The 24058-nt window shown below is 42.3% G+C and overlaps 1 protein-coding gene across 4 annotated transcripts in view; it reads right to left on the bottom strand.

Annotated features, from left to right (window-relative positions):
• Window positions 1-24058, bottom strand: part of LOC137421644 (adhesion G protein-coupled receptor L2) — a 568677-nt gene that overhangs the window by 57022 nt on the left and 487597 nt on the right. For all 4 annotated transcript variants that reach the window (XR_010983380.2, XM_068107903.2, XM_068107911.2 and 1 more), the window contains 7 exons: window positions 23871-23990; window positions 15689-15969; window positions 15282-15581; window positions 12799-13014; window positions 12329-12564; window positions 9297-9360; window positions 8573-8655 (listed from right to left, as the gene is read on the bottom strand). Coding sequence is in view for 3 of the 4 variants with exons in the window: in XM_068107903.2 (XP_067964004.2) it covers window positions 8573-8655; window positions 9297-9360; window positions 12329-12564; window positions 12799-13014; window positions 15282-15581; window positions 15689-15969; window positions 23871-23990 (1300 nt within the window). In the remaining variant the exon portion in view is untranslated. The remainder of the gene's footprint in view (window positions 1-8572; window positions 8656-9296; window positions 9361-12328; window positions 12565-12798; window positions 13015-15281; window positions 15582-15688; window positions 15970-23870; window positions 23991-24058) is intronic.

Genomic DNA, 24058 nt, shown 5'->3' with positions numbered 1-24058 from the left:
TTTATTGTCATCAGCAGAGATGAAATATTTGAAAGCGGGAACCATGATATTACCTTCCAGCACCTCTGCGGTCTCTTTCAAAAGATTTTAGGTTTGGTGTATGGTCATACCAATCATAGTAGAAATGTATGGCTGTTGAGCTCGTGTCGATCATTCAAACTCAATGTCCTGCAGCGGTGTTGAAGTACATTTGAAGCTAGTGATGGTTATTTTGACTTTCCTAAAGAACACAAATTGTTGTAAATAATAATGCAAACAATATAAAAAGAGAGAAAACAATGTAGTACAAATGGACGAGTTGTGTGTGTGTGTGTGTGTGTGTGAGGCATGTTTTTTGTGGAGTTCTAATGGAGCTTTCTGATGTGGAATGTGAAACACCAAAATGATTTTTATGATCTCCCTGCTCAAAAATGTTGTACTTGTGTGCTTCCCCCTCTCTCCCCATCTTGTCTCCCGCTCCCTTTATTTCCTCTTATGTGTCCGTTTTTTTGTTTATTTTTTTGTCATTAATGTTAGCTCTTACACGAGCCTCAATGTTGTATACAAAAAAAAAAAAATGGAGCCGTTTGCAACACAAAACATTCTTGGGTGCAAATTTCTGATTCAGACCCTTTTGAATCCTTTTATGCAAATTACCAACATTAAAATTTCTTACTTGCTGAATCATTATTCACATGCATCTTTGCGATGTATTTGAAGTGAAAATTTGCTCGGGCTCAGCATTTGAATTGTTTTTTTCTTGAGACCATTCCTCACCCCGTAGAGCCTAAGGGGCCTTCTGATCCGAAAGTGCCAGGTCAGAAATTTTCTTACTTTGCATTTTTGTTTCATATTATTAGAATGGAGCAGTTTGAAACAAAATAATTATCGGGCGCAAATTTCTGATTAAAACCATTCATGGACCCTTATAAGGGTTCTTCTTATATGAAAATGCCGGTGATTTTCATGTCTTATGCATGTGTTTTGTATTCAGTATCCAATGTAGATGTCACAAAATAATAATCAGCCTTGGGCGCAAATATTTCCGAAAAAGAGGTTTAAGGTCTTTTTAAGGGTCTGCCATTTCCAAATAACGGAAATGCGCAACTCAAGAAATGGGTTTTGTTGGATGTCAAGGTAATGTAACACGATTAAGAGCATCAAACCTTTCAGGCATGAGTTTATGATTAAACTCCAACAAGCTCTCGGTCTATAGCAAATAGCCTTATTTAAAGGACAACTGTCTTATTATTTTTAGCAACTTATACGTATTTTATATCTTAAACATATCAGAAACACATTTTGAGTTATTGGTTCATTCATGTTAGTTATATATATATATATATATATATATATATATATATATATATATATATATATATATATATATATATATATATATATATATATATATATATATATATATCTGTGCGGATTTCCCAGAGGGGTGGCCACCCTAGAGTTGATAGTTAGGGACCATACAAAAGAAAAAAAATGATACCACCCTTTTTCAGCAAGTGATGCAGTCCACCAAACCCAAAAATTGGGTCTTGCCACCCTCTCCCCCAGATATATACCTTCAACCAAAATGAGAAGGATAAAATCTGGCACATGAAGGAAGAGAAAAAGAGTAGAGAGGGATGCAAAAAGAAGGGTGTTATTGGGTTGTATTGTTTGTGAAGGAGGAAAGGAGAGAAGTGTGTGTTATGACCAAGATATAACACGATCTCCATAATAATTTCAACACACTTCTGTCTGCTAATCAACGAGGAATCTCTACCTTGGGTCCCTGCAAGGAAGGGCAAGGTACAGCTGTGGTAAGGAGTGTGGGTTCATGGGAAATAGGTTCTGAAGAGCGGTGATGCATCTGGAATGGCAATTCATGTGATTTAGGCGCAGAAACAGGAACGCGATTCACCGAAACCATCTTGCGAGGTGGTTACATCTACTGTAAATGCAGTGGCTGCCTTTAAATGTTTCCAATTGTACACATTATTGATGGGTAATTTTCGAAAGAAAGACTATTTATTAACCCAAAGCACGAGTTAATGCCTTTCACAATCTTGACTCGAGATGCAATACAATTAAGGGACATCCAAAAGGTCAGGAATACCAATCAGTGCACTAAATGCAACGCTATCAAAAAGCTTGTTGCCTCATAATGAGGAACTGATCTGCAATTCCAATGGACCAACGTGATACAAGTTAATATGAGGCACAGGAGATAAAAGCAACACAGAAACACAAAAGCAGGAGGGAAACGGAATTGTTAATGAGACAACCAGAATTATTTTGTACCATCTGGCACTTCATCCCAAATGACAAATTAAGCCAAAGACTATCGGTTGCCCCACGATGAGGAATCGATTGAAACTTCCAACATCCCATTTTAATAATTACACACAAATAATTGGACAGAGCGTTGTCCTCGTTATATGAAAAATGTAACACTGAATATTCTCTGCTGAGTGATGGGTTTATGGTTTCTGTTATAACAATAGTTTATGGTTTCTCATGAGATCCCATATAAATCGATGAGATTTTCAGTCGATCTTATGGGAGAGATTTTTGTCAGGGGATTGACGACTACTACTACAACTACTACTACTACCTTGAGATGATGCTAAAACAAAACCATCAAGCTTCGAGGGTTCAAACTCCCCTGGGTCTCATTAAACTCTCTCTCTAAAGTCCCCCAGGTTCGAATGTATTAAATGAATCCAATTGATATGATAATTGCTCGTACGATGAAGGTTTCCAAGCAGTAACACCGAGAGTTGAAAGAAGGAACAACGAGACTTTCAATTTTTGTAAATTACTTAACTGCAACATTTTTTTTTGTCCTAATAGGCATTCAGGTCTCGGTTGCTATGGATTATACCTCAATTTCCAGGGATTTACGGGATATGGTCACAGGTGTGCTGGTGGTCGTTAAAGATCCCACGGTGTCCTTCGCTAGAAGACTGCGTGATCATTCGCCAGCACCATTGCCAAGAAATTCCAAAATTCCTGCGTTAACCTTGGGTTCCTCCTGTCCCAAGGGAAGGAAGTGCAGAAGGGTAAACCCCAAAGGGGTCGCGACACCCCTTAGCTGCGCATACGGAGGAAGAGTAGTAGTAGTAGTAGTAGTAGTAGTAGTAGTAGTAGTAGTAGTAGTCACAGGTGTTTAAAATCATAAATGGTATTGCATATTGTTCAACTGCATTGTTCAACCAGCCTTAGTGGTGTAATGGTTAGAGCAGCCAGTTTGAGACTGGGAGGGCTGCAGTTCGAACCTCGCCTGAGTCATCATACTAAAATACGCCATTTCATGTCTGTCTGTCTGTCTGTCTGTCTGATGAATTTTTCACGCCAATACATTCCATCGTTACTTATCCAATCTCTACCAAACTTAACAGGATGACCAAGGGTTACATAATGAAGGTTGTAGTGCATTCATTTACTCCCCTCCCCAAGGGGGTTTTCCCCACCATTACCGTCAATGGGGTTGCATGTTGAGGTGTATATCCATATTAAGTTAGCTTTATCGTGGCATTTGTCCAAAGATGAAGATTTATCGTGCCGTTTTTCCAAAGAAAGACGCTTTCAATAACAAAATTAGTAATGATTACAAAACAATATTAATACTAATAATGTCCCACCTCCCCAAGGTGTTTTTCCTGCCGTGATAACGTGTATAAATAGCTTATAGTTATAATGGCGTTTCCATGGGAGCAACGGCTTCTACAGGAAATAAAAATATTATAAACCACAAACACGTACAGTATGATTTGCTTTTTAAACAGTCGCTAATGCTCTTTTCAACACTAAATGAAGAAATTTGGAGGAATCCCGACATCCGTGAAGTAAGGTTTACTTACAGAACTGAGCGAAAATCTTCTGTACAAATGTTGGGTTCATAACATGTCCCTTTCTGCCGCTACCGTGGCATTTTTCGTGGCGAACTTTTGAAACTCGCTCCTTCTGTTTGATACGAAAATGAAAGAGAGGAAGACCGGGGTGTGCTCATTTACCAAGCAGCTAGCTCGCGCTTGCTAAGCCAGCCGTTCCTTAATGGTTTTGAATGCAATGCTTGCTCGAATGCTTAAACCACTTGGCAATCTCTTCACAAGAAACTTGGTAAATGAACATACACCCAATGTTCTTGAGACCCGACCATAGATCGACTGTAATCTACATACCCCAAAGAGAAATGACCCTTTGTTCCACTCCCGTAGTGTGCGGGTGTACTAGTATACAAAAGACTTGAAAAATGCATGCTGCTTCCTTGCTTGACATGCAGCATTTGAAAATGACAGAGCATGGAAAATGAACCATAAGTTAGCAATAACAAGCGTTACGCCTAGGTCCCCCGTCGGTGAAGTGATGTGAGTTGACAAAGTGGAAGACGCAAGGCGGCCATCTTGGATTTTGAGGTGGCGACCCAATTTTCAATAGCGTTCTTCCTTATGTGTAGATACACCCACACACCAGATTAGAAGTTAGTAGTTCGTTTATTTTTCAAGATATTCCGCTCACAAGGTTCAGACATACATGGCGGCGGCCATCTTGGATTTTGACGTGGCGACCCAATTTTCAATAGCGTTCTCTCTTATGCGTAGATACACCCACACACCAGATTAGAAGTTAGTAGTTCGTTTATTTTTCAAGATATTTCGCTCACAGGGTTCAGACATATATATGGTGGTGGCCATCTTGGCGTTTGACGTGGCGACCCAATTTCCAATAGCGTTCTTCCTTATGCCTAGTTGCACCCACACACCAGATTAGAATTCGGTCCTTCACTTACGCACGCACGCACGGACGGACAGACGGACGCATGCACGGACGGACGGACGCACACATGGACGGAGGGGAAAACCTTAGTCCCCCTTTCGCTCCGCGGTGCGACGGGGAACAATAATGTAGGCGTCGATGGGCCTAATGGCCTACTCCTGTGTTAGCTCCGTGTAAGCGAATTCATATTAAAACCAACATACCACCTTTTTCTGCATCAAAATCTACGTTCAACTTCCCAATGTTGAAAAATGGTGATTTTTTTCCATTGAGCCCATTCTGGCCATTTCATTGCAGACATACTTCAGAGTAAGATTGAAGCACCCTGGTCCATAGACATGCATGTGATTTTCAGATTGATCAGTTCAGCGATTCTGAGGAAGTACATCATTGAAAATGACAAACCAAGATGGCTGCCAAGCCTTTCGACCAATATGAGTTAAAGGATATGTGCTAGATCACAGGACTTCTTACTCCGTGCACACAAAGCAAACTACTTTGTCTATCTGTCTATCTATCTATCTAAAACGTCAGGTTATGATCGAGGAACAACTTAATTTCAATTGAATGTTATATTTTGAGCACGAATCGGAACAAGAAACAGGAAATGAACTTGCAGTTTAGCCGTACTTTGGCTTTGAATTTGTCCTATCGCTCATGAGCAGAGAGGAACGAGATAAATGTTTTTTACTCTGTCAGCCTGTGAAGCAGTCAAGCAAAATTGAATATCATTCCAAACATGGAACTTACTGTTTTTAAGAACTTCATAAAGAACACAAACAACAGGCACAAATAAATAATGTGACGTGGTAAATAAGGTAATGTAAAAGACGCTGCATCTACAGCAGTAAACTTCCCAAAAATAATTTATACAACCTTTAAAATACTTATTTTATGTCAATTGAATTATATACTTGAACAATGTAGAATGCAAATCGCCTTTTTGGCTCTTTCAAAATATTACTGCTTTTTACGTCATCTCAACCACGCACAGCTGTAAGGACGAAGGACGGGGACAGTGGTGAGTTTGAGGTGAAGGTGGGAGTGCATCAGGGGTCGGTACTAAGTCAACTACTATTTGTAGCTGTGATGGAGGTGCTGGCTCAGAACGTAAAGGAGGGTTTACCATGGGAGTTGTTGTATGCAGATGATCTGGTGTTGATTGCGGAAAGTATGGATGGACTGAAGGAAAAGATGAGCAAGTGGAAGGAATGTATGGAGACAAAAGGTCTGAAGGTGAATATCAGAAAGACGAAGGTGATGGCAAGTGGTAAAGCATGTGGTGAGGTGGAAAGAACTGGGAAGTGGCCCTGTGCTGTGTGTAGGAAGGGTGTCAGAGTGAACTCCATTCAATGTACAATGTGCGCTGAGTGGGTTCATCAAAAATGTAGTGGTCTGCGAGGGTCATTAACCAGTGTGGCAGCTACATTCAAATGTAAGGTGTGCACAGAGGGAGCTGTAGATGGAGGAAATGTTGAGTTGGATCTTGGAGACGGTGTGAAGCTGGAAGGTGTGAAAACATTTTGCTACCTCGGAGACATGCTGAATGGAGAAGGTGGATCAGACTCGGCAACGGTTGCTAGAGTGAGATGTGCATGGAAGAAGTTTCGGGAACTGAGTGGCATGCTGACGAGGAGGGGAGTGTCGTTGAAGCTGAAGGGAAAGGTGTGTGCTGCATGTGTGAGAAGTGTTATGATTTATGGGAGCGAGACATGGGTAATGAACGTAGAGCAGCAACGAAGGGTGGAAATGCGAATGGTTCGGTGGATGTGTGGAGTGTCGTTGAGAGAGAGGAAGACAAATGATGAATTGCGAAAAATGATGGGAATATTGCCTGTGATTGATGCTGTGAAGAGGAACAGGTTGAGATGGTTTGGTCATGTGTTGAGGAAGGATGAAAGTGACTGGTTGAGAAGAGTGATGGAAATGAATGTAGAAGGAAGTAGAGGACGGGGAAGACCGAGAAAGACTTGGCTAAAGATGGTGGAAGAAGAAATGCGGGCAAGGGGGGTTAACAAGGAGAGATGCAGAAAATAGGGCAAGATGGAGAAGATTGTCATGGGGGCCGCAAGGCTAACCCCCGCTCTAGCAGGGAAAATGGCCTTAAAATGCATGTTGTTGTTGTTGTTGTTGTGTTGTTTACGTCATCTCAACCAATCAAAATTTGTCGTTCGCAGACCCCGCCCATGTCCTTGTTTCTCAAGACGGTGTGGGGTAAGGTGTTCTATAAATTATTTTGTTAATTTGACTTCTATGCACTTCTGAACCACTGGATGGAATGACTTGAAAACTTGTGGTTGTATTCAGGGCGTGTATGGTAGGGCTTCGAGGAAAGGGGGGAATAAAATCTTCGAGGAAGGGGGAAATAAAATTAATAGTCCCAGGGATTCAGGGTGGGAGAATGAACGTGTCCATAATACTAGTGGAATTAACGCATCTGTTAGGATGGGTTCTTAGCTAATACACGTGATAAAACTTTCATCCACAACAATGGCTTGGAAGCCTAATACTGATACTACTGATACTATTAATTATGACAATAATAATTATCTGATTTCATCTCTATCGGAGGTTAATCAAGCACAGTCAAACTTGCCTATGACATTAGGACCAATGAAATATGTATACAAAATCCGCTCCGTATTATCCCTCATTAAACTCCCCTTTCTCATTAACCTTCCCAACTTTATATCGCTCTCTCTTTAATGGATTCTCACAGAAAAGAGCTGCAAATGTTAGTTGTGCTAAATAACAACATAAATATCTTAGATTAAGAAAACAAATTAAAGAATGAGGATATTAAAAATTGGGGCAAATGGCCTCTTCCCTTGCTTCCTTGTCTTCTCTTGTATGGAATTTTAAATTATAGTCTCAACCCAAACAGATAATTGCAAATTTGCCCTTGTTGGTATACAGTAAATATCTCCCAATCGAACATGTTATTCTTTGAATGGGAAGGAGGATCTGGAGGATCCGTCCGCTATGACTAGTTGGTGGACAACACAGATCTCACGGTGTCCTTTTGTGAAGAGGAGACGAGTTATTCCTGGCACTCTGAATAAATTCCAACTTCCTGCCCTGACTGGCTGCTGGGAAGGCAATGGCAAACCAAACAGCACAGCGCTTGCCAAGAAACTGCTTCGGGAGCAATGACGCTTTCCAAAGTTTGCTACATTGGCAGAGAGGCTTTTATGGCCTTGCCTTGGTCAAATTCCCAAAATGAGTCACGTATTGGATTCTCCAACTTATGTACACAATGAACATTCCACAGACCAAATCAAAAATGGGATTATTATCCCAATGCTTAAAAAAATGGTGGATATTGTAGTCGGCTCTGTCTGTCCGTCCATCCGTCTGTCAAACTATTTCTTACTTAAGGGTAGGGCAGAAATTCACCAAACTTAGTAGGTATGATCACACATGGCAAGAAGGGGCAAGAGCAGTGTCAATTTAGGGCACGTCCATTTTTGGCCTGGGTCAAAAGGTCAAATACTGAAAAACGCAATTATGGGCACATTTTTGAACGCAGTAAATATGTAAATATGTATGCACGCATTAAATATGGAACGATTTTTGGATTTGACCCCCGGCTCATGCCCTATGGTTGGAGACTTCGGATCGCAGGGGTCCAAACAGCGGAAAAAAAAATTAACTCAAAATTTGATACGAGGTCATTCTGGTGGAACATTTTGCCATCTTTCAACCTTGCTTGAGGTGGGAACCGTGGGGATTTAGGATGGTGTGCCATAAACTTCGCTCCAGTTATTATTATTATTATTATTATTATTATTAATTGTTACGATTATTATTTTGTTACCTGCTGTCCAGTCGGTTAACCTGAGGAGTGGTTGGACAGCTGATGGATTTCGCAAGGCAGATGCAAAGTAAGAACACATTGGCCTGGAAAGCAAGAAAGAGCAATGACTCAGACACTCATTCGGAGAAATACAATACCGTAGTTATAAACGATTATGTATCAGAAAGAAATGTATTTTAAAAGTCGTTACATTTATTTATTTTTTATATTATACTAGCTGAAAGCACATGGCGTTGCCCGGGTTCTTTCTGAATGAATTTACTACTATAATTCAGCTTTTACTCGCGGCTGTAGAAGATTGACTCCTATAATTCAGCTCAGCTTTTAATTGAGAAATGGGCCCAGCCTGGCCGAGGTGGGCATCGACCGGCCTCACCACCTAGCCTATAACCTTCCCGGGGCCCGGCCCAACATTTGTGGTTCTTTTTGAATGCATTTACTACTATAATTCAGCTTTTACTCACGGCCGTAGAAGATTGACTACTATAATTCAGCTCAGCTTTTAATTGCGAAATGGGCCCGGCCCCGGCTGAGGTGGGCCTCGACCGGTCTCGCCACCTTGCCTATAACCTTCACGGGGCCCGTCCCAACATTTTTTGTATTGGAGGTTTCCTCCTATCTTTCACCGTTCAGGAGATTAGCTTGCGCAGACAGACAAACAAAAACTTTATTTTATAATATAGAGAGAAAACACCTTTTGCAACAAACAAGAACATAAACTCACAGCTATAATACATGAAGCTGGGCAGATAAAACTCCAGATGACGTGATCCGTCTTGAGCCAACAGCTGTGTGAGGAGATTTGAAAGAAGAAAAAAGTTAGGCGTTAAAGCCAAAGTGTATGTTGATTGCATTAACATGTACCACACACACAAGAGGGGAATTAAAATGAGCATCTGTCTTCATTTCCGGTTGAACAGGAAGGAGTGAAAAGTGCAATGACACAAGGAAACATAAATGGGTAAAGGTCACGTATGTGGGGCGTTGATCGGATTATGTGGACGAGATACACACAATAGCTTTAGAAACAGGAAACATTTTAAAATTCTCAATAAACAAGTAAATAATTGGTAACTAGAACAATACTCAGTAGAGAACATACCTCCGCCTGGTTGACCATATCACTCAATGGTGAAGAATCACTTAAAAATTAAACTAGCCGGATCCGGATCCATCCACAACGTTTTGAGATCTTTTGTTCGAAAACGGACATACAGACAGACAAACGGACAGACAGACAGGGGTGACGAGGTAACTAGAACGGCACTCGGTAGAGCGCACACCTCCGCCAGGCTGAACAGTTTATGTTCTGTATCCCATCAATTAAATAATTCTCGTATCCGAATCCATATTCAGATCTTCACCAAAATTGAATCGATTCTTCCCTGTCACACACACAACCTCTACACCAAGTTTCGTCCAAATCCGTCCACAACTTTTTGAGATATCCTGCTATGTATCGTTTTTGGCCCTATCTCCCAATGGTGAAGAATCACTTTAAACATTCTAGTAGCCGGATCCGAATCTTCACCAAAATCTAATCATTTCGTCCTTGTCACAGACGCTACATCTCTGCCAAATTTCGTCCGAATTCGTCCGCAACTTTTTGAGATATTTTGTTTACAAACGGACAAACAGACAGACAGACAGGGGTGAAAACATCACCTCCATCCACCTTTGTGGCGGAGGTAATAAATTTATATTTTTGGGTGTGTGACATGTGTGACATACTGTATATGTATTTTTGAAAATAAAAAATTGGCTTTTGTTGGACTATTTTGTGCGTATCGCATTCGTATGGATCAATGTGTGCGCTGTTCATCTGAGAGACGTCAAACTGCGTGTCTCGTCGAGCACCGGTCGTTGGTGGATGATATATCCCACAGGTATCTTTCATGAAGAGGAGGAGAGGTATCGCTGGCACCTTGGCCAAATTCCTGCAGCTCAAGAAGAGAGCCAATGGCCATCCAGTAAGGAGATGGTGTCTCCTAAAAACACCCATCTGGTTTGGACCGGTTCACGTCTAACCAAAGACTATAAAATGGCACGTGCTGCTTCCGTGCTTGACGTTCAGCATTTAAAAGGATAAAGCATGGACAATCCCCATTGGTTGGCATCCATGGGGAGGAGGAAATTCCCCGCTGAGTACAGTGAGAAAAGCGGCGCCATTGTCATGACGTCGCTGGTACCCAGAGTATCCCAGGAAGTGACGGTGGTGACGACATTTCCCCCAAGCTTCGTGGCTTTGTTAAGTGTTTGTCTCGTCAGTATGTCAGTATGTCTGTCTGTGTGTGTGTGTGTGTGCGTGCGTGCGTGCGTGTGTGTCAGCTCCATCACAAGCCTTAAACCACATGAAATATCAAATGAAGAGGACGTTTCATTGTGAATTACCAGTTGAACAAGATATTTCCCCTAATATTTGGCTGAAAAGAGAAGAATAAGAAAGAAAAAAAGAGGTAAGCACTTAAGAACAAGTAAATGAAAAAACTTGTTTTAGGGCTACACACATTTATTTAAATGTTGGCTATAAATTATTTGCCGGTATGTGCCCCGGTTTAGAATAGGTACCTGCGCATCGTAAGACATCGTATTCCTGCGTGCCGTAAGAGGCGACTAAAAGGGTCGGCGTCAGGAAGGGCATCCGGCCATAAAAAAAAAATTGCCTCAAAAAGGGTACCATGATGATTGTCATGGGGCCTGCTAGCCTAACCCCCACTCTAGCAGGGAAAATGGCCTTAAAAAGGGAATTTTGTTTACACATTTTTTTTAAGTCCTATTTTTTAAAGCAGGATACCTATTTATTTTTCAATTTTAATTTTTTTAAATTAATTTGGCCAAATTTTCATGAAGGCCATTTTAATTCGGCCAAATTTTTTTTACATTTAAAACGGCCAAACAAAATTTAATTTTTTTTTAAAATTACATTTTTATAGATGAAAATGTACCAGAAAAGAGGACCGTGGGCCAAATTTCAGCTCTCTAGGGCGTATGGGACATAGAAAACGAACGGCTCAAAGTTTTGAAACGGGACAAAGTTCAGATGAAGTTAAATAAAAGTGTGTAACAAAGTGTGTAAAAAAAAAAAACCCAGTAACATCCATCAAATGCTGTGTGATGTGTCCTCAGGGGCTGTAGTTGGGACCCATATTATTTGTAAAAAGTAGGGGACCCTTTAATGAGAAAAGGAAACTTTCTTTTTTGAACACAAGCCAAAGTTCCTGTATTAAACACATCCAGCCATGTTTAATAGAACTGAAACCACTCGGAGCATTACATTTTCAGCGCAGGCAAATTTCTGCCCACTCGCTCAACCAAGATTCGAGCTCTGGCTGGAGACAAAGATAATAATGGAGGGCCGTACTCCGTACTCATGATTCCCGACAAGAGAAGATCGAAACATTTCAAGCTAAGAATCAATCTTGGACAGATCAACACTCTGTTGCAGGATACTCGACTATTTGACTTGGAAGCTGGCAATAACTCGTGGAATCCTTATGAAAAACACCATGGGATCTTTAATATCCACCAACGACTAGTGCTGGCAGATGGCTCCTATCGCTGAGCATCCTTCCAATGGACGGAGCACACATTGATGCCTTACCCTGCATGTGAAACACAAGGGTGGCAATTTATAGCTGGGCTGATATTCAAACCCAGGCTGGACAGCTCAGAGGCGAATACACATATCTCGATGCTATGCTGATAGCCCTAGATGCTTGTACATGAGACATATGTCTGAGATGCGGAATGACATACGCGAGGCGTGTGCCATAGGCCGTGGGTTTGAGCCCGGCGGAAAGGCCCAGCACAAGGGCAGGCAGCGCGTATGCGGGCAATGCCAGCCAAGGCGCCAGCGAGCCATGCACCCCGGCATTGGCAGGCATAAGAGGAGAGGAAAGCCAGTTATGGAGACGAACGGCATCCAAACACAACCACACAGCCGTGCACAACAGCAGGTAGTGCAGTGCACCGGCAATCATGGCACAGGGCAGCTGGAAAGCATTGGTAAGAAGGTAAAGCACACATACAGTTATGGAGCTTGAACTGTTCATATGATTTGGAGCTGAGTCTAGTGCTGGTTTTACTCTGCGTTCCATTGCTATTCATTGAGATGGTCATTTTATATACACCGACATAAAAACCTGTAATTTATACTGAAGTGGCTGAAATATGCATCTGACATGTTTCCGAAAAAAATTCAAGAACGCAGGGCTGCAGGAACTTACCGGGTGATCCATCTGAGTGATTCCTCCCAGGAACAGAAGTTCTGTGAGTGCGAGGCACAGGCAAAAGTGTGCATGCGTGCCAGGTAGCGGGCGGGTTCGATAAGGTGAGGCACGGCACGGCAAGGCAAGACAGGCCATTAGGCCCAGCAAGGAAAGCCCGCTACCCACTCGTGCCACAAGCAAGGGAGGAAAAAGCCAGCGACCAAACACCGTGACCTTGAATAAATAAAAGGAAACAAAAATAAAAGGAAGAGCAAATCAGTTTCAATATACTCTCTGCAAATTCCTTCAGCCTTATAATAATTGCAACAAAATGTGTATAAGGTGCAACTTATAAACACCTAGTTTAAAATTTTCAATTACTAATAATATTACTACTAATTGAAAAACACCTAAATTAATATATTAATCTATATAATAATAGCGTAAGGACTCGACTTTGTTATCCCATTTATACCGCACCCAGTGACCCGATGCCCACGGCACAAATGGATTTACGATCTACGAACCACGCTCTTTGTTTATCACCTACAGCCATACTCGAAAAATCTGAATTAGCCGACGTTGGGGCCCAAAAGCATCCGATTAACTGCCGATACGACGCCATCTTATTGGCGTCTGCTGGGTGAAGGCGAAGAAAGCCTTCCGCTGATTGGACAGTCGAAGGCGACAGCAAGCCGTCCACTGAGTGGACAATCCAGAGCATGCATTTGTGCCGGTGTCGTCGATTGCGGTGTACGCTAACCTCATCAGGTGGGTTTACAAAATCCCCTATGCCATCCATAATGGTACACTCTATCCATACACCACATCCTCCCTTCCGTGGATGTTCCACGGGTTTCGGCTAGTTAATACTAAGTTTAATTATTAACTTAGTTAATTAGTTATTAACTTATTATTAACTTATTATTAATTAATTATTAACTTAGTTAATACTAAGTAATACAAACTAGCCTTAGTTAATACTAAGGCTAGTTTGCCTGCGCTGATAACAGTCGTATCTTTTAACGATAATAATAATAATAATAATATTGAATTAACTACAAAAGGTAAAATTTTCAATTTTAAACAACGTATCAACAGACATGCTCGTGAGAAGAAAAATTAACAAAGCAGAGAATAACAAAACAGGTGTGCAAACACAAAAAAAACAGGGGATAAATGGATGAGGTGTGTGTGTGTGTGTGTGTGGGGGGGGGGGGGGGGGGGCACGTTTTTATGGAGTTCTACTGTAGCTTCCTGATGTGGAATGTGATACACCAAACTGATAGTTATGATCCCCTGTGTGGATTAGGCCAAATTAACTACAAACAATCCGGAAGAATTCCCACGTTTTAAACGCACACCGTGTTAAGGTGTATAGAGCAGCTTAATAGGTCCTTTCACAGCATGGCATTCTAATTACAAAATAAACAAGAAAAAGAGCAATCAGAGATTGCAAACCCTCGCCAGGATGTATTTTCAGTGGTTTTAAAGGATTTTGTGTTAAAACAAATCTGGCGGCCGAACCATGTGACTGATGACGTCATCATTATTTTTTTTCTCCACTAATTTATTCCTAGATTATGCTCCATAAATTTCATCTTGATCGGATGACGTTTTGTACTTGTCAAATTATGATGTCATAATGGAGGCACCTATGACATCATCATTCACAGATGTTATTCCACATGGAGAGTTCTTCACAATGAGCCATGTCTCAATTTTGTATATTCAGCGCTTTCGGAGATAGAGAGGTGCAAAGTTTTTCGGTTTTTCCAAGATGGCTGCCGAACCACGTGACCTATGACGTCATAATTATCATGAAAAAATTCTACAGGTGGAGTTGCACCTTTGGTGAAAATTTCCTGTCAATCGGACCAACGGTTGCAGAGAAAATCATATTGATTCTGTGCAGACAAACAGACAAACAAACAGACAGACAAACAAACAGACAGACAAACAAACAAACAGACTGAAATGCAATACCCTCTCCTCAGGCGAGGGTAATAACAAAAACAATGATAACATTGTAACAAAGGATATATTAATTAATGCTTATAATATTAACGACAATAATAATAGTCGTATCTTTTAACAATAATAATAATAATAATATTGATAATAATAACTAACGTATAATCTCCACCCTGGCCCATGCACATCTGGGCTTGGTGAAAGGTAAGCTAATGCTCAAGCAGTACGGCAGGCAGGTATGCTACAAGGCCGTGAAGACCATAAAAATTTTGTCCAATGGACCAACGGGCCCACTAGTTGATGAAAGAAGATGTTTTACAATTAAGAAACAAATTGATTGACAATTTTTATAAAACCAGCAACAACAACCCAGGTTGATATTGTCACTGCACCATTGGGTAGGAGGAAGTAAATAAATTAAAAGAATGACCAATTGTAAGGCAAAAAGTGAAGCACCGCCAAATGGTGGAAGTCCGGTATGTGTGTACAAAGGAACACCCACAGGAAGAACCTGAGCCACAGCTTACTGGTTCTATCCTTTTTGCTGATATCAATGCAAAGCGAGTCAAGTGGTTGCAGGAACATGTCACGTGACTTTTGTTTTTATGAAGCAGGTGGCAGCCGCGTGCTGACCAACCCTCTTCACCACTTGAATGTTTCTCAGTCCCAGGATTCTCGCCAATTCCTGCGTCATCATTTCCTGCTTCCACTTCAGTGCCTGCAGTCCCCTTTTTCTCGAAACTCTGCTCTTTCCTCAGCACCTCCTCATAAGCCAAATGTTGCTCTGGTATGGACCAGGCCACACATTTCACATCCATTGCTCCTTCCTGGAAACCATAGAAATTGCAAAATATTTACTCCATTTTTAATGCGTCTGATGAATATGCCAGCTATGAATATGTGCGTCCACAAGTTTGAGCTCAATGATCCTCACCTGCAGCATTTCGAGGGTGAAAGTGATTGGGTGATTGAGGACGACCCGGCCATTAGGCCTACCAGCCGCTACAGCAAGAACTCCAGAGTTGATATCCCAAGACTCAAAGTCCGTATCCCGACTCTCTCGGCTTCCAACCGTCCACCTGATCCCAACACCCGGGTTGCGAATCTCCATCTTGCTCTTCCCAATATCTCCAGCTTGGCTCTTTCCATTTTGATCATCACTTCGCAGCAAGTGGCCAAGTGTTGGGTACAAAGCAAACACAAATTTGTTCTGCCCTAGTGAAGAAAGAAAAGAGAAATTCAAGATCCCTGGTCTGATTACAACACAATATGCTCAAATATTAAACTAGAGAGTTCATAGAACTCCTTACCCCACGCAGTCATGAGAAGAAAGGACATGGGGAGGGTCTGCGAGCGGCAAAATTAATTGGCAAGAATGATGACGTAAAATGCCGTAATATTTTGTCCAAGTACTGCACTCCTAAATTGAAGGGTTGTGATGGCGTCAAAAGGCAATTGGTGTTCTCCAGTGTTCAAGCATATAATTCAATCGAAATAAAATAAATATTTTAAGGTTGTAGAAAAAACGTTTTTTTGGATGTTCACCGCCGTTGATGCAGCGTCTTTTGCACCACCTCATTTTTAACACGTTACATTAATTTATTGTGTCCGTTCTTTGTGTTCTTTATGACATTCTTAAAAATCGATTTTAAATTTTGTTTGACTGTCAGGCAGGCAGTTTGAAATGAGTAACATCAGTATCAGGGTTTATCCACATCGACTAGGTCTAAATGAAGACAAGGATGAGACTGCATTGTTTCTTAGCTAGTGTTAATTAACCTACACTAAACTATATTATGTTGACTAATAATGTTTCGCTAACTTTTTACTATTCTTTTGACTGACATTGTCACCTCAGTGTTGACTGACACGGCCATAGTAACTGGGGTGACAGCTTCACATCTATTCTATAGGTCTAGCAGACTTCTTCGTGATCCGAGTGCAGCATCTCGGATTTAGGACAGGCACCGGTCCCTGGACCTGTCGTTGAGTTGGCACTGGCTGAGCAGCTGATCCCTTGTAGCCATGAAATGGCATCTGTTTCTCCGAAAGATTTGTCCATCTTCCAGCTCCAACTCGTATGATCTGGGACCAACCGTACGATTTGGCTTCTGTCACCCCAACGGCCATTGCTCCAGACACAAATGGTTTGCTGTGCTTTCAGTTGTGAAATTTCCTTGCCTGTGATGGATATCACCTCTAGGCACTACATCTCTGACTTCAAAGCTAATGTTGGAAGGTGGGTTCAGAGTTTCCACCCCATGAGGTCTGCTGGCAACCATCTGGCGACCATACAAGGCATCTCTGTGGGCTAGCATTGCCAGGTAGGGATCTTCTCGTTAAGCACTGTGGTGTTTCAAGCATACTTCACAACAGCTCACACAGTCTTCGATCTGGCTATTCATACCTGGCCAATAGTCGTTTGCACTTCTCATTGTCTCGGTCAGTGGTTCCCAAACTTTTTTGTCCACGACCCAAACTTTGAAATCCCATTCGCCTTGTGACCCAAATGGTACTGATACCGACTTGGTACCAGTACCTATGATAACAATTGTCAGATAAAATGTTTTTGACATGAAAACCCTCCCTCAAAAACCGAGATTTTAGAAGGGGGTTTTTCAAGTTTGACTTGCGACTCTGGGTTTGGGAACCTCCAGTCTAGGTATTGTTGAGCATGCTACTGTGCATGCTTAAAAAAAAAACAACTATCCATTGAACCTTTTAGCAGGACTCCAGTGACCTCACTCAGTTCATCCTGAAATGCAGATTAAGGCTTTGGGCACGGTATACTTGTATCCTTGACGCTGCTGATCATCTGTTTCAATATGGCATCCTCAGCTGTCTCTGCAGCTGGCGCAGCCCACTTAACCCCTATGACAGGAAGGTTAGCTATAACTATGTAGACATGGACTTCTACATCCTTTTCAGTCTCACTGTGCACCTCTTTCTTCCGGTATGCACGACTCAGCGTATCTGCAACAGCCAAGTAGTTCCCGGTGTATACTGCCACTGCAATTCGTACTTTGTAGACGTAGAAGAAGTCTTTGAAGGTGAGGCGGTGCTCAACCTCGTTATTGGCCAGATATTGCAATGATCGGCTTGTGATCAGTTCCTGCATTGTCTCTAGACCAATCTGTGTCTTGTTCCAACAATGACCTGAGAGCTGTTGTATGTGCTGACAGGTTAGGCACTAACCTACTGATGCATATCGCCAATCCGAGCACTCTTCTCAATGCATCACTGTCATTGGGTGCAGGTATCCTGGTGATGCCTCCTCTTTGGTTGGATATGGCTGCACTCCTCCTGTGATCTCTTAAATACATGATCTCTGTCTGTCGGAAATTATACTTGTCCAGGTTGAGGCGAAGTCCCACCTCGACTAGGCAATCGAGTACTGCCTCCAACCATGTATGTTATCCCTCGCCTGTGCGCCCCCATACAATCAAATCATTGATGAACACTCTACAACCTGCTAAGGCCTTCAGCAACTGCTTGAGTCTCTTGTGAAACACTTCTGGAGCAGACAAGATTCCGATAGGCCCACATGGAGTTTTGGATGAGTGCTCATCTAATTTGACTTGTTGGAACGAAGCCGCAGCATCCATCTTTGTAAAAATAACGTGTTCCTGTGAGCTCACTCCATATTTTATCCTTGGTTGGCAGCTGGAAATGCTCTCTTTGAATTGCCTTATCCAGGTCTTTGGGGTGTATGCATAATCTGATTTGGCTGTTTGCTTTCTCTGGAATGCATGAATGATTGGTACTGAATTCTCTCGGAGTTAGATAGAGTGCACACCCGGAAGGCATCCTACTCCTGCGAACAGTGATGGGTGAGTCTGTTGCACCTGCTCTTGGAGTGTGGTTGCACTTGACTTTCAGATAATGGTCTCTGTAGCTACAGCGTACACCTGCTTTACAAGACCCAGTCTGGAACCCTAATAATGGCCACCTGGTATGACTTCCACTGTGGTAGTGATGTTCCGGCCCTTGCGCTTGAACTGCGCGTGACATGTTCCTAGACTGGGTATGGGCTTGCCGTTGTAGGCCTTCGGAGTCACTGGGTTGCACCTTAGACATTATTTGGTCCGCAGTCACTAATAGCCGTTTTTGGTTATAATATTTGTGTCAGCACCATCATCAAGCTTGAAGAGTACTTGACAAGGGTTTTTTTTGTAATACCGGAGAAAGCTGCACCCTCAGAGTTGGACACGGCTGTCACAGCTGGTGTCGATGTTACTGTCCCTACGAACAGATTTGGGTCATTGTCATCTGACTCCTGTGTGACGGTATGGACTGTTCCCTTTGCTTTCCCTCTCTTCTTTGAGCGACACTGTGCCTGAAAGTAGTTTGGCTTGTTGCAGGCATGACAGAGCTAGATATATGCTGGGCAACTATGTGGTGCGTGTCATATACTGCAGTTACCACAGCTACCCACTCACTTATGGCTATAGCCAATAACACCAGGTCTTCTGTGATTGGCTCCCTTCTGTGGCAGCTTCCTGATTCCATCGATCACTCCTTTTACCTTTTGCCGAAACACAACCTGTACCTGTGTGGGCTGCTGAATAGTTGACATTGCTTGAAGCTGTGTTTTACTCACCACCGCTGCATGACAAATATCTTGAACCACTCTGCAGGGAAGAGTTGGCTTCCCTCAAGAGTTTCTCTTTCACTCGTCCATCTGCCACTCCAAACACAATCACATCCCTGAGATTTTTCTCTCTGGTCATCAAACTCATCATCAAATTGACTCCCTGTCATGCTGACCTCGTTGCCAGAACTTGTATCTTACAAATACCTCGTTCTTCTGGAGCTCAGAGTATGTGTGGAACTTTGGAAGTACCTGTTCTCAATTGTCAGGATTCTCCATCTCGGAGAATATAAGGTTCTGGTGAAAATCTTCGACTTCAGCGTAGTGGAGCAAGATGGCGCCCTGCATTTTTTCAGGCTTTTGGATGAGTTCCACAGCGGCGTGATACGTCTGGTGATACGTGATACGTCGAAGCTCCCTGAGTTCTCCACAACATTCCCAGGAGTAAAGGAGAAAGTCAGTGGTGGCTCAAACAAACATTTGCATTTTTCTGAGGTTTTCGACCAAATTTCAGGGCGTTGTTTCAAAACGTTTGATGTCAGGTGGTGATCGTGCGGCAACAACAGGCCATGTTCCGCACCAGAACTCTCAATCATTTATTAAGTCTCATGAGAATAGCGACAAAATCACAACAACACCAACAACACCAGCAACACCAGCAACACCAGCAACTTGGCAACCCCGCATGGCTTGTCCACATCATGACATTGATATCAACACATCTGAGAAAGTCGTTGTGTCGTGCATCTGGGGAACAATTATTCTCACGTCCTTGTGTGGTTTCTGAGGGAAAGTTTTTGGACCAACTCTTTCACGAACCGGCTGGCCAGACCTGACGTTTGACTAAGTCACCAGGGCAGGATTTTGGAATTTGGTAATGATCCCAGTGATAGATCGCCTACTTTTCGTGAAGGTTGCCGTTGAATCTTTAACCTCCACCAACTAATACCGGCAGATGGGACACCCAGTTTAACGTCCATCCGAGGGTCGGAACACACATAGATGAATCATGCTGCCTGTGAAACACAGGGAAGATAGTTTGTAGCTGGGCCGAGATTCAAACCCAGGCTAGATAGCTTAGAGGTGAGTGTGCGTATTTCAAGGACATCCTGTCAGCCCATAGAGGGCATCAGTGCATATGGCCGAAAAACCTGCTTTACTGCTCTTGTTTATCCTCTTTCTGCTCTGTTCACGCAACCATTCTTTCTGCATCAGTTTCCATCTGCCCGGAGGTTAACTAACATCAATGCAATACAAAAACATGGTGCAAAAAACGTATCACCTTAACTACAGCCCCATTAACTTGCTTCCACTTGTAAGCAAGGCCATGGTATCTATCATTGCAGTTCACATCAATCCTTCCTTTTTTCCAAAAGCCTGATATCAGATCAGCAGTTCTGTTTCAGACCCAGTGATTCTACCCTGGACATGCTGCTGCTACTCTCCTAACCATGGGTGGAAGCCCTCAATCTCAGGCAAGAGATCAGGGCCGTTTCTCTGGCCACATATCAAGCATTTGATACAGTCTGGCACTCCACGTTGATATCCAAACTCCCTGCTTATGGCATCCAGGGCTACGTTCTCTCATGGATCACTGACCTCTTCCTCACTCCTGAAATCAGCATGTAGCACTTAATAAAATCCTCTCTTCTCCTCTACCTGTCTAAACTGGGGAGCCCCGTGGCAGCGTATTGGGCCGAGTCATGTTCCTCATCTTCATCAATGATCTCTCTGACTCTCTGGAAAATCCTCTTTATCTATTTGCTGATGATTCCACCCTCTGTCGACTGTCTTGACATCCCTCACTCTGCAGACAGGCAGACTGGAACCTTTTCGCTCTTCAGACCTTGACAAAATCACAATATGGTCAAACACTTATAATATGTCTTTCATTCATGACAAATCTCACACTCTCACTATCTCTCTCTGAGAGGACCATCTGGCAACCCTCCCCCACCCCATACACCTTCCAACACTCCATTCAAACTCATGGCTCGCACTATCAGCCATGATCTTTCTTGGGCAAAACACATTTCAAAGTCGGCCTCCAAAGCCAGCCGCCGACTGGGCAACCTCCGTTGCCCTTCCGTGGCACACCTGAACTCCTATGCACCTACAAGGATTTCATCTGCAGCTTGGTGGAGTACTGTTCTCCACTCTGGGCTGGTTCCCCTGCCTCACAGTTTGCTCTGCTTGACGCCATGGAAACCAAGGCCTTTAGGATTATTGGAAGCTTCCACGACGAAGCTGAGTCCATGGGTCACTTTGCCATTGCAGACAGGTCGGTGGTCTCTCTGTCTTCTATCGCCTCCTTTCTGATCTTGCACCCTCAGCTCTCTGTGCTCCCCCTCTCCTGCCCCCCAATCCAGGTTTCAGCAGTGCACACATGGTGCACCATCAACCTCCTTCTGGTGAAACTACCTAAATCCAAAATCACTGCTCACCTCCATCGATTCGTTCCCCTTTTTGTCCCCACGTTTGGAATGAACCTCCATTCTGCACCTTCATTCAGTTCCACATTCTCTTCAATCTCATACTTCCATCCAGGTCTTCAAGGTAGCTGTTCAGCACCATCGCAGATCGTCCCCAATCCAAAATCATGATCTTTTCTACCCCACGTTAAACTACCCTGGCCCCAAAGCCCTCTTCCTTCAAAATTTCCAGTTTTTCTTTCCTATCCATATTGTCCACCACATGCATCCTCCCCTGCACCGCCCTTTCCTCCCCACGCCCATTATTTGCTCAAGTCAGTCTCTCTCTCAGTCTCTTTCTCTCTTTTTCTCTCTTTCTCTTTCTCTATCTCAATCTCTATTTCATCCTTCAACCCTGCTGTTGGTGTCCCCCCCCCCCCCCCCTCTCTCTCTCTATTGTTCCTTTTGTTCTGTTCAGTTCAGTGTTCTAGCTCTGACACAAGCCTTGACTTTGTATACAAAAAAGATTTCCAGCGGTGAAAGGTAATAAATAAATATAACAAAAATAATTCTACAAACAAACATTTATTCTAGTATCCTAGCTCTTATCAGTGTTCCATTCAGTGTTCCAGCTCTTGTCAGTGTTCCGTTTAGTATTTCAGCTCTCATCAGTGTTCCACTTGGTATTCTATCTCTTATCAGTGTTCCGTTTAGTATTTCAGCTCTAACCAGTGTTCCGTTTAATGTTCTATCTCTTATCAGTGTTCCGTTTAGTATTGCAGCTCTTATCAGTGTTCCGTTTAATGTTCTATCTCTTATCAGTGTTCCGTTTAGTATTTCAGCTCTAATCAGTGTTCCGTTTAATGTTCTATCTCTTATCAGTGTTCCGTTCATTGTTTTATCTCTTATCAGTGTTCCGTTTAGTGTTCTATCTCTTAATATCAGTGTTCCGTTTAGTGTTCTATCGCTTATCAGTGTTCCATTCAGTGTTCCCGCTCTTATCAGTGTTCCGTTTAATGTTCTATCTCTTATCAGTGTTCCGTTCATTGTTTTATCTCTTATCAGTGTTCCGTTTAGTGTTCTATCTATATTATCGGTGTTCCAGCTCTTATCAGTGTTCCGTTTAGTGTTCTATCTCTTATCAGTGTTCCATTCATTGTTCCCGCTCTTATCAGTGTTCCGTTTAATGTTCTATCTATATTATCGGTGTTCCAGCTCTTATCAGTGTTCCGTTTAGTGTTCTATCTCTTATCAGTGTTCCATTCATTGTTCCCGCTCTTATCAGTGTTCCGTTTAGTGTTCTATCTATATTATCGGTGTTCCAGCTCTTATCAGTGTTCCGTTTAATGTTCTATCTCTTATCAGTGTTCCGTTCATTGTTTTATCTCTTATCAGTTATCAGTGTTCCGTTTAGAGTTCTATCTATTATCAGTGTTCCATTCAGTGTTCCAGCTCTCATCAGTGTTCCACTTGGTATTCTATCTCTTATCAGTGTTCCTTTTAATGTTCTATCTCTTATCAGTGTTCCTTTTAATGTTCTATCTCATCAGTGTTCCAGTTCTTATCAGTGTTCCATTCAGTGTTCCAGCTCTTATCAGTGTTCCGTTTAATTTTCTATCTCTTATTAGTGTTTCATTCAGTGTTCCAGCCCCTATCAGTGTTCCGTTCAGAGTTGTATCTCTTATCAGTGTTCCTTTTAGTATTCTAACTCTTACAGTAAACAAAAATAATTCTACAAAAGCAAGAAAAAAGAATTTTAAAGAAGGTTTACATTTTTTAGAGTTGGTTTTTAAGAGGATTATTTATATCAGGGCATCCAGAAAAAGCCCTGGTTGTTACCGTCAACAAGATGCAAATAAAAGTGTTATTAATGAGTGAAAGCATTAGCAAATTTGGAGCAAGAAAATAAGAAATCCATCAAATTTTCATTGAATTCTCAACCATTCCAAATGGTGAATTAACTATTTGTTCCATCTGAGTGAGGAAGTAAATGTTCAGAAACATTAAAGAAAATCTTGATCAATTATCCTGACTCTTACAAAAAAACATACATTCCTTATCGATACCACAGATAGCAAACAGTGCTGTGTCATTACATGACATATCCGACTCACCTCTGGGATTGAAATGTGGGATGGCAGATGGTGTTAGGTGGACACTACTACCCCGGCCTCTTGCTGCTGGGAATCCAACATGATGAGTTTCTGCTTCTCCCATTACTGAAACCTGTAAAACTGTAGTGCAGCAAAAGGCAGCCTGTCAGTCAAAGTTATTACAAATGCCAAAAAGCCAGACTACATCC

Source organism: Myxine glutinosa, chromosome 1 (genome assembly GCF_964187855.1).
Source record: "Myxine glutinosa chromosome 1, kmMyxGlut1.1, whole genome shotgun sequence".
Taxonomy (NCBI): domain Eukaryota; kingdom Metazoa; phylum Chordata; class Myxini; order Myxiniformes; family Myxinidae; genus Myxine; species Myxine glutinosa.
The sequence above is the reverse complement of the archived record's forward strand: the minus strand, read 5'-3'. Positions and strand labels throughout refer to the sequence as shown.